The sequence below is a fragment of the Pseudoliparis swirei genome, chromosome 4 (genome assembly GCF_029220125.1).
Source record: "Pseudoliparis swirei isolate HS2019 ecotype Mariana Trench chromosome 4, NWPU_hadal_v1, whole genome shotgun sequence".
NCBI lineage: Eukaryota > Metazoa > Chordata > Actinopteri > Perciformes > Liparidae > Pseudoliparis > Pseudoliparis swirei.
Genome location: NC_079391.1, coordinates 13,648,920 through 13,660,366, shown reverse-complemented (window position 1 = coordinate 13,660,366; position 11,447 = coordinate 13,648,920). Strand labels below are relative to the sequence as shown.

General features: G+C 40.0%; 1 protein-coding gene across 1 annotated transcript; it reads right to left on the bottom strand.

The window, feature by feature from the left end:
* Nucleotides 1-220: 220 nt before the first annotated feature.
* nucb2a (nucleobindin 2a) lies at nt 221-7,149 on the bottom strand. The gene is made up of 13 exons (XM_056413158.1): nt 7,048-7,149; nt 6,538-6,678; nt 5,673-5,780; nt 5,256-5,388; nt 5,066-5,169; nt 4,286-4,471; nt 3,952-4,042; nt 3,791-3,849; nt 3,620-3,712; nt 3,379-3,468; nt 3,111-3,281; nt 2,885-2,945; nt 221-2,809 (listed from the first exon to the last, which is right to left on the bottom strand). The coding sequence occupies exons 1-13, from the start codon at nt 7,069-7,071 to the stop codon at nt 2,580-2,582; spliced, it is 1,491 nt and encodes a 496-aa protein (XP_056269133.1). The 5' UTR covers nt 7,072-7,149; the 3' UTR covers nt 221-2,579.
* Between the last annotated feature and the right edge of the window lie 4,298 nt (nt 7,150-11,447).

Here is an 11,447-nt window from a genome sequence, read left to right as displayed (position 1 = left end):
TTCATTCAATTAGAATTAGGCCAAATAAAAAGGCCTCAAGCTGCAAGTCCAGTCTGGACAGTCGTTTTCTCTCAACGCCTCAATAGGTAGATCTTGCCTGTCACGAAGGCGGAGGTCAGGGATCTTGGGCTCAAAACGATTGGTGACCACTGCTATAGATTATCCATAAACTTGCTGAACATTGTTATGTAGGAGTCGTACATGTTTTATTATCTTGAACTGAGGTGGTGCCAACATTACCATTTTATTGAGCAGCAAGCAAAGCAATCTGAAAACATAATCTGAAAACATAATCTGTATTTCTTGCAAATTATGATGCAGTTTTCTCTGAAGGAACACAGACAAGTTGTATTCCATATCTGGGTTTTGTAAAAAGTACATTCCCAATATGGCAGACGTTATCTCACTGGATACAAATGAAGCCGCCTTCAGTAAAACTTGGCCAAGCGGTAAACACCTGATTGCCGTGGTAACAGTCTGCCAGCTAGAAGAAACCACGTTACATGGAAAAAAGCTAAATGGAGCACATAAATTATACTAAACAAGTCATTTGTGGAGAAAATATGCCATCCTGCATTTGTCAAATAAAGACCACGTAATGCACATTTGGTGCCGAATACAAATTCAAGAAGTTTTCATATCACTCAGACAATAAAGACAATAAAAAGACAGTGGTAATATCAGACTCTGCCCCAATCTGCTTTGCACATTTTCAGTTAAAATCTTAATTAACAAATTTACCAAATCCAGCACTTGCTCCAACGAATCTTGCAAAAAAATATTTTTTAAATCACGATCAATTCATGTATAAACATACACACTTTGTGACATGATTTGAAGTGCGAATCATAGCAAAGACAATTTATTATTTCAGAGGTCCAACATACTGGAAGTAACCAAAAACAAAAAACTCAGGTGCAACCTCTGCAGGAGTTTGGGCTGTAATAAAGTCGGGGAAACATTTGTTGAATGGGGAGACCTAGCACCTTTATTTATTTTGACATCAAAGTCAGTGGAGAGCAGCTGCAGTGTGGCCCAAAAATGGCCAATTTCTGGAGACCTGTACCAGATGTATTCTTAGGCACAGGACACACACACATGCACAAAGTAGGCAAACAGTTGGCAGGTTATGAAAGCAACCAGAATCAACGTGAGAGTAGCAAAAGGGAAGTGTTGACATGTGAGGACTCGGAGCAGTCTGGCTTCATGAGGCTGTTTGTGATTGAAAGAGAGAATGAGTTTGTGACGATGGCAGGTTGAGATAATGGAAATAAAATACATTTCTACAAAGAGCTGACAGGACCCTTGTAGATTATGTTTAAATAATCAAAAGGCTTGAATTAAATAGTTCTGATTAAGACATTACGATGCTGCATATTGGTTAAAACTGTTATAGTGACTCTTTTGGGCTTTTAAATGCTATTATACCTGCAAACTCATCAGGGGTGAAAAAGAGGTGACAACGGGGGGGGGGGGGGGGGTGCAGCAGGTGACTTTTTTGTTGTTGTCTCCACACCACATGCACGTTGTTTGATGACACCTCAAAGCTTTTATAACTACGGTCTTTTGATTGTTCTGACTGCAAATCTAAATAATAATAACAAACATTTTAAGAAAAAAGGTCCTCTGAATAATTCAGTGATCGGGCCCTAATAATAGTAATAACTTTACATTATCATTATATATAGTATGGTTAAAGTCATTCATGAACCAACTTCCTTTTTTTCTTACTTGTGTGTCCTGCTAAGCTTTGAGCCTGTTCCATGATTCTGTTCCATGAGTCTGTTCCAGGAGCCTGTTCCTTCGACGTGTCCCATCAAAGGTGTTATTGCGAAGATCACCACATCGTATATTCTCCGTGTCTCACTCCAATCTCATAAACGCCGGCCGTCCAATTACCCCCCCCCCTACCCAAAACAAAAACTCTTCGGATCTACACTATTCACGTGGATGACCTATTTTGATTTCAAAACGGCGAATTTCGCCGAAAGGTGACAAGTTTGCAGGTATGTATAATAGAAAATCTTTAAAAATGTCACTTGCACTAATATTCTAAAATCTGTGATACAGCCCATATGTAAACTAATATTTTTTTTTTTTAAAGATGTTTGGGAGTTTCTTGATAGTCAAGTCAGAATATCAAACTCAAAATGATCACATTTAAATTACTTTACACGTTATCCTCTTCATTGTTAAGAGTTTCTGTACGATGAACAACAAACAGCAAAGTAAAGAAAACTCACCAAAATTATATTTTTGTATTACCGAAAATGTTTGATCCTTTCTCAAACACTTCTCGAAAATGTCCTTGTAAATGCACATTTTAAGATGTCCGTTCTTGGTTGGTCTTTTTACTCTTATTCCATTATGTAATCCAAAGGATTACAGTCATTATCAAACACTGGTGCCATTGAGCAGGGATTCTTTTTGTGCTGCTCTTATCCATCTCAATTGCCCTCCAAACCCCTAAGTCATGCTGGTCTACGAGGCCTAATACTCTGGAGGAACTGCTCCTCTGCACGCTGGAGAGGAGGTGCTGCAAAAGTCTGGTTGTGGAGCTTCAAGTTGTGACGCCAGAGTTATGGCTGGTTATGCTGCACTGGTGCAGCTTCTTGGTGGCCTGGGGGCAGATCCTGGTGCGTCTGGGGGAGGCCCAGCTGGGCCAGGTCTTTATGTTGTTGTTCATGGTCTTCCTGAGGTGTAAAGTGTTGAACTATGGGTGCAGGTTCATGCCCCTGAGGTTGGGCCTCTTGTTCGAGATGCAACTGGTTGTCAAATTCCTGCATCTCTGGGATGGCATTTCCTTCAACTGTAACAAAGAAGTTTGACGTTTTCAGAGGTCAAGCAGCAAAATTAAAAAACTAATTGTGTGATCGAAACTCACCGTGAACATCGGGAGGGGGTTCTACATTCTGTGTTTTCAGCTTTTCCATATGCTCGACTGCCTGTAACGAGTTTCATACAAAGTTATCTGGCGAGTACACAGCACTGTGGAAATACAGGGTAATACTCACTTTTATGTTTACAAACTGTATGTCTTCTTCTGGTGAAACCTTTACAGAACTATATATATATCTACATATATTTCAATTTGATGTACCACTCCTTACCTGCTGCAGCTCTATTTTTTGTGAATTAAGCTGCTCCTGTTGTCTCTCAAGCTCTTCTCTCTGTTTCTGGAGGTCGACAGTTTTTTGGTTGAGGTCCTCTTCCTGCTGCACAAGATGCTCCTCAAATTCTCTCATCTCCTCGTCCGTGTAAGCTTGGTTCTGCTCCAGGGTCTGATGAGAGGACACAATGTATTGGAGTCCTGATGCTTTCAACAAAATGGTTTTAAGAAGACATTACAGTTGATATGACAAATTCATTGTGTGTCACCTCCCAGCTGTCTGGTTCCAAGAATTCTTTTTTCTTTGTAGCAACCAGAAACTCGTCTAAAGAGACAAGCCTGTCTTTGTTAGAATCCACCTATAAAAGGGAGAGGGCAGCAAAGAAATACAATCACAGATGCTATTATTTTTTGACAGTTAACGCATAAGAAAACGGAAAAGAGGCTCTATTTAAATAGATATGCAAACAACAGTTTCAGGAAACTGTAACTGTTTGCTACTTGCTGTACCTCATTCATAACATGCTCTCTCATACGTAGCCTCTCCTCCTCCATCTCCACCATATCATCCTCTTCATTGGTGGGGTCATAGATTTTTTCGAGCTAAAATCACAGAGACCACCCGTCAGTACAAAGGTCATTCTCTGAAACATTTCAAATGTCCTGGTGCCTTGGCTTTACCTCTTTGGTGAACAGTGCCTCCAGTTCCTGATCATCAAAATAGCCATCTCCATTGGTATCTTCATTATTAAGAAAGGAAGAACAAATACCATATAATAGAGTACAGGTTGTGTAGCTCTGAATAAATGGAAATCCTCCTTCCAGTCAGGTTCAGGTCTTACCGTGCAGTTTGAAAAAGGTCTTGGGGTCAAAATCTTCAGGATCCAAGCCATCCCCTTCCTCCCACACCTCCTTCAGTTGATTCTGGCTACCCTGCAACATGGATGCAAAATCACATTTGAAATACAACTGTATAAGTAACAACGCATTTCAACGTCCTAGTAGATTACTCACACATCAATGCTGGACATAGAACCTACCATATACAATAAACTCCTAAAACTGGACTTAAAATTGCATTACGAAATGGGACAGTTACTCTTCATTGGCTGAAACCAAACACATAATGTCTGTGTGACAGGTACCTGCCAGTGGGTGCAACTGAATCAGACTTACCGGGTGGTTGACTTTCGGGTGGTCAGCATGTTTCTTCTTCAGTTCCACAAAGTGATCCTCCTCTTTTATCCTTTCGTCGTCTTCCAGTGTTTTGAGATGTTCCTGTCTGTCATGCTCTTTCAGCATTTCATACTTCTTGAACTCTTCGTGTCTCTCCTTGTCAAAGTTTTCCAGATCTTTAGTGGCCTTAATACAGGGGGAGGGGAGATTACAGCAGTTGATTAAAATTAATCAGTTCATGCAACGTCTTAATATTTATGGGGCATTTCCATTTACCCACGTTGTTAGGCCATCAGGAAACTGAACCGCTCATTTATTAAACTGTGTTTACTGGGACTTCTGGAGGCTTTTCCCGCTCTCAGGCTCCATTATTGTCTGTTAATTCAATGAGGTATGAAACCCAAGTTGTTAAGAATTTAAAAGTAAAAACGAAAATGTTTACAGCTGTTGCAGAGGTAGAGCAGCTTCCCATAATCACCGGCTGTTCTCTACACCTCCAAATGTCTGCCTTTCTTTCCTGGGTGTTAAAAATGTTAAGCCGTCTACAATCCACGTAACACATGGTCATTCTTTTACCATTATTGGTGGCTTATAAATAAAGTAGCTGCGTGAGGTCTTGTTTTAACTTCTCTACTGCAGAACAACATTTCTGTAAACTGGGTACTTTCCATCTGCCCATTAATTCCCTTGAAAAGGGCAACGGCAGTTAAAATAGGGTAAATTGTTTGTACGCGTCTTTAATTAAAACATGTTGTGGCATTAAATAGTAATAACATTTACCGATTTAATGAGACGATCCAGGTCATCCACTTCAAATGTATGAGGGTTCATGTGGTTCAAGTACTCAAACTGTTTCAGCAGAGCCTGGTGGTCAACTGCGATATCTATCCAGGGAGTAATCAATGACATCAAGTTACCTTTAATGTACTATTCAAGTCGTAGCAAAAAATAAATTGTGTTGCAAACATACCATTCCCTCCTTCAAGGTCTTGCTTGGCCTTAATCAGAGTCCGGAGTCGGCTTACCTCCTGCCTCTTCAACTCATCCAGTTTGGTTCTGACATGGTGGCTGACAAAGTCCAGCTCTTTGGCCAGCTTACCTTGCTGCATTGCACAGGAATAGATGTGTTTAAAACTAGTGTTATTTAACACATGGTGTTATAGCAGTATATGCAATGAATAGATTAATGAATCGTTTTATTTAAAAGATTCTTTCAACTTGAAATGAATGGTGCAGTGGACCGGAATTCCCCCCAAAGAACCTATTAGTACATATCACATTCCTAGACCATGTAAAAGACCATCATTTAGTAATGAGTAATGACCTGCATGTAGTTCACAGAGGAGACATCCTGCAAACTAGAGAAAACTAGAGAAAAGTAGGATACCTTGATGTCTTCCATGTCTGTATTGTGGAGCTTTTCTCTGAAGTGCTGATCTTTCTCTAGAAAATCGATGACTTCCCTGAGGTAGCGGTCATAGTGGAGTCCTGTGTCCTATTAAATGGAATAAATCAAATGTATCCGTAAATGTGAAATAGTAAAGATGACACACCAAGTAAGCCGACAATGATCATCACTTCTTTGAGCGGTTTAGTGTACTGAAGGATATGTGTATGCTGACCTGTCGAAATATTTGACGTAGAGAAAACAGTTTGTCATTAATGTCTATAAACTGTATTACTTCCTTCTGTAAATTATCATATGCTACAGTTATTTGGGGTTTAAAGACCACTTCCGGTACTAAAAACGGTAAAAAAAGAATGCATTTGAATGCATCCCTACCTGAAGACAACATCTACATGATATTTGTTTAAGCTCTGTTAAGTCAGTATGTCAATTTGAACATGCAAAATCTCTTCGTGAGGCAGAAATCTGAGACTCCAGTCTGTGTGCAAGCACCTAGCGACAACATCTGGAGCAGATGTTCTGATGAAATGTCTTTTTGCGATCATGAGTTTTGAGTAGAGTGTCTGATAGAGGTCATGTAATTGCAGCACAATGAGACACAAGGTCATCTCTCATTTAAATTAGTCTGGATGCTGTTATCATGCTCTCTTTTGTTTATTGTCTATGAAGCAGTTGATAACAGCGATCTAACAGCATAGCATATCCCAGCTAGATATATATATTGTGGTTAATTAAAAACAGTATACATTGCTAAATGTGTACCATTACATTGAAGGGCTACACACTATGGCTGTAACACAAACTGGCAGGAATTATGATGGGTAATGTATTTGTGTCTTCTCACCACACTAGCTGGAGGCTCTTCTGGTTGTTTCTCTGGCTCCTGGACTTTGGTCTTATCCATACTGATGGGCAATGCCTCCGAGCAAAGCAGCTGGACCAGCAGTAGAAGCCAGCCGGTGTCAAGGGCCCGGCTCCAACACATCTGGAAATGAAAACAATTAAGGTGAGAAGTGGATCAACTGTTTGAAAACGACACTGTTATTTACAAGATACTATTTGTGGCATAAACAGTCACCGTATCCCTGGGTATGCACGGGCCGTGGTGTAGCCAGCGTCCTCATTTAGCCTCATATAAATAGCTGCTTAAGTTGCACATGACCGGGTCGCTACTAACCTCCAGAGCAAGCTGTTGGCGTTAGCTGTAGCGCTGCCACTGACAGATATGGCTAACGGGAATGAGACTCAAGCGCCTCGGGTACTCGTGTGTGGTTTCAGTCTGTCCGTGTTACTATACGTAATGTGAAACGCTTCACTAAATACCACCATAGATACGAGTCACCCGTTTACTCACTTTATTATGAATCATGGACTTCATCTGCTCTGCTTTCCTCTCGTTGCTTCCTCTCAGCTGGGAGCTCTGTCGGCAGCCAGCTAGCACGTTAGGTTGTTTGCGTAAGAGCGTCGACCGCAGTGGTCAGTTCAGCTGTCAAACAGACTAGCAAGTTCGGTTGCAGTGAATCGTACGTGGCGAGCTTGATGTAGCCGGTGGGCGGTTACTTTGGGTTTCTGATCAATAACAGCGATGTGAGAGAATGAAGTCACGGAGGAAACACACACATGCCTCAAGTCAGTGATGCTGGCGATACACTGAGGCTCTTTCCACGGTGGCTCTACGTCAGCAGTATTTTCTTTCAAGACAATTTCCTGATAACTAGTGATTTATTTACTGATTTGCATTCTGAGGAGAGTGCAGATTATATGTAGTTAAATCTGTTTATTTAATTCGTGAAAAATAGAATTACTATTAAATTGACTTCACTGAAGTAGGACATACACTACTTGCAATCATTGTACTGTAAAATAACTATTATAAAATAAGTCAAAAACCTTACTTTCAAAAAGTTAAGTAGAAGCAAATAAGTTAAACCAGAACATTTTTCATGAAGTTTTAAAAGTAAAAGGGTGAACACTATTATTATACATAATGATAGTGGATTGTTATTGCTGATGCATTAATGCTTTTGCTGTATTTACATGTTGCAGCTAGTAAATGTGGAGCTAATTGTTACGGGATAAGCATATATCATGCATGAACATTAAATCTAAGAGTGTATGCTTAGACTTACTGATATTTAGCTGGAGAAAGGCCGCTCAAGATTACAGCTGCAGAGGGAAAGATAAAGAATTTATATGTTGGGGGATTTGGATACAGCTGGGTGAAACAGTAGAACTGGCATATTTTCAAATACTAAAAGAAGGATTAGACCACACCGAGGTTTCTGGTTGTTGTCGGAGTGGGAAGACGAGCCAAGATGCTTTTGGGAGTTTTATTCAGTAAATAACTCACAGAGACGTAAAGTTGTTTACCTTCACTTCTTGAAAAAGGTAGAAATACATTGTAAACAATCAATTGAAATGGACGTGTGCTGTGGTTCAGGAGGTTGAGAGGACAGTCTACTTTTTACTGAGCTGCTCATCCTCAGCTCCCCCTGTCCAGGTATCCTTGGTCACAGATTTTACATCCCCTTTGTGGTCTAGGGGATAAGTGGGGGGAACGAACACAGGACAGTCAAAGAATAAGTGAAAAAGATCAAAAGTAGGAGTAACGTGTTCAAATAATATTTATCCTTAACACAAAAGACAAAGGTTCAATGACGTGGGAGAGATTGAGACAAATGAACTCAAGATAACAAAACTAGGCCTGGCCATCTACCTCTATGAAAAGACAACCATAATGGCTTCACTTGCTTCTCTCACAAAGTTCTTGTCAAAACAATACAGAGGCAGCAACAAACAATAGCCTAGTGTTTCTAGACACAAAGTACCTACATGAGTGCATTAATGTACAGGTTACCCCAAACTTACCTACTGTCCTCAACCTCTCACCACAAACCTGTACCTCTTGCAGTGTCAGTGTACACATCACACAATCCCAAAAAAACCTCTTTGGTCCTCTTCCTTTTAAACATGGCCCACTCAGCCGATTGGCCAGCTCGCCTTCTGGCACCCAGGTGCAGTCGGATTGGCCTGTACAGGTCGTAATTGATGCCACCTGAAGAGAAAACAAGGGGGGAGGGGAGAACACACAACACTGACACGTAACACAGAGGTTATGTGCAGAATCATATAATCGAGTCTACATTTCATACCAAATTATACACACACGTATAATCCCCGTCTCTCCAACAGGCGGCGCTATTTTTCTGCATTGACTGAGTTCAATTTCTCCAGTATGTTAATAGCCTGCATGTAATTGGAAGTCCATGATGGCTTAAATGGTCAAATGTGCTGGGAGCTACAGTCGATAGGGAGTGCATGATACAAATGAACTAGACGCTGTGGTACTTGGTAGCATTGAAACAGCAGTAGTTGTTCCGTTTATTGAGTTTTATTACAAGCACTAAAAATAACAGATACAAAAAAGATTTAAACTGTGTTAAAATTAAATTCCATATTAACTTTACAATCGTCTCTTAATGACTTCTTAGACCAGCTCGGATAGAGGCCATACATCTGTTGCCAAGGTGCTTTGTGCTGGAACTTTATCTGCTAGAACTAATCCTCCATTAAACTAGTGGACAATGAATGTAATTTTTCTATCGAAATTGCTTTACTTATAAGTACATTTAACATCCCTGCCCTGTAGATGTCAGTGTAATAGTTAAATGAGCTAGAAGGCAATTCATCATTGTCATAGCTTTATAACTAACATAGAAAGTCAAAAGAAAGCTAGAGCATGATAGTGAAGATCAGCACTTCTGTTTAATCCACAAATACAATCATTAAATGTGCTGCATAATGAAGAGGAGACTACGATCTAAATATTACCCTACAAGATGTGTAGGTAATAATTCAGGCACTTTGAGTCACACTCATTTATATCCCTTATCCTGCTGAGATTAAGGGATAATTTGAAAAAATGACTTTGTCAAAAGATGTTATTGATTTCCTATGTGGGCATCTGCCAGATAGATTAGAAATCAAACTACTCTGAGCTGAAGAGCTGAACATCAGAAAAGAATAAGAGAATCTTTATTAAATGTTCTGCCGAGCACCTTTAGTAAGCCGTGATTCAGCGGGAGGAGGCTCTCTGAGGAGAAGACAATAACATTGAGTCACCTTGCTGCATTGTGAGCCTCTGGCAGCCGAGAAGCAGGAATCAGCAGCAGCAGAGCATGCTGCAGAGCTGCACTGGACTGCGCATCAATTATGTGTGCATTTGTGTATGAATTAGTATGTTTACGTGTGTGCGCGTGCATGTGTGTGAGTGTGTAGTGGGGATGATGATAAATCAAAGCAAGGTCAAATACCAGCACTTGAGTGAGGAGAGTGGATGATTGCACTGCAGTATGGATGATGATCCAGCGACTGCTTAATTTTGCAGACTGGCAGAAGAATACAGAAAAAGTTACAACAGAAGAGCAATAATCAATAATACAGTTGTATTATTGATGAATGCAGACAGTATGCTTGTTGCAGATTTCTCACTGCTTGACCATACAATTCAAAACACTGATTCCCAAAAATGAATCACAGTTTCTTCCTCAGATCCATTCCAATTGGGTGGTACTGCTCTAATTTGTTGACCAATGTAGTACAGTATATTTATGATTATCACTTTCAGATTTTTCTTGAAGGTAAAACATCGTGAGACACACAGTAAATAAAAGGGTACAATTAAAAGGAAGAAAAAAAATACATCATAATGTTTTGCCAATTAAATACTTCTTGGCATATACTGATGATGATGATTATGATGATGAATTTCATTTGGAATTCAATCTCGTGATTGTAAAGGCCAAAGTACTGCATATGATTTATATGCCGACTTTTGGCTCAAATGTAAGGATTTGCATTTGTTATTTTTACAGACTCCGTTTTTCCATTTAATTCCCCACATACTGGAGATCTCATTTCCTTGATAATATATTTCTTATTATGTGTCCTACGAACAGTAACACCATTTGTAAGGTTACAACCATATAATAGGCGGTCAATTAATGTCGTTCTTTGACTTCTCTCTCAGGCAACTAGAAGAAGGTTTACAGTGAATTGTTTACAGCAGCTGCACTATACATTCTTTCTTTTTTTTTTAGAAGAAACGTTTTATCTTTTGCTGTCTTTGAAGAACAGTGCCTTAAACCACTGGGGATTTTTTTAACAAAGCATCCCCAAAAGGCAATCACAGATCAAATATTTATAATGTTGACAGATGCTCTCTGATCACCTATGTGCACCCCATACTGTATTATTTTCTTTCACAAAGGGCACATGACGATTACTGCCATCTACACCACACAGGAAACACAGGGGGGGTCTCTATGAGACGAGTTTATTGGGATATATGTTCCTTTCTCCTCGTTTAAGCATGTGAGGTTACATCATAATAATGATAATGCAGTTACATAAGAGAGCATGATGAAGTGCCACCTTGCTGCTTGTCTCTGGATGCTCAGCAAAATAACTCCTGTGCCAACATTACTGTGACTTTGACCATTGTCTGCCCTCACACAGCCCCTGTTAAAGTGTTATGTATGGGCAGCATTGGTAAGTTGGGCAGGTCTGTTTGATGCAGCGTAAGCATTATTGTAATGTGCCATGGTCAGACAGGAAGGCTCTCTGTCCTCAAAGCGTGACTGCATTGAAGGTGATGTGAGGCTGACACACTGTATCTAAAGCTTCCACACGTGGACATACACTACCGTTGAAAAGTTTGGGGTCACTTAGAAATGTCTTTATTTTTCAAAGAAA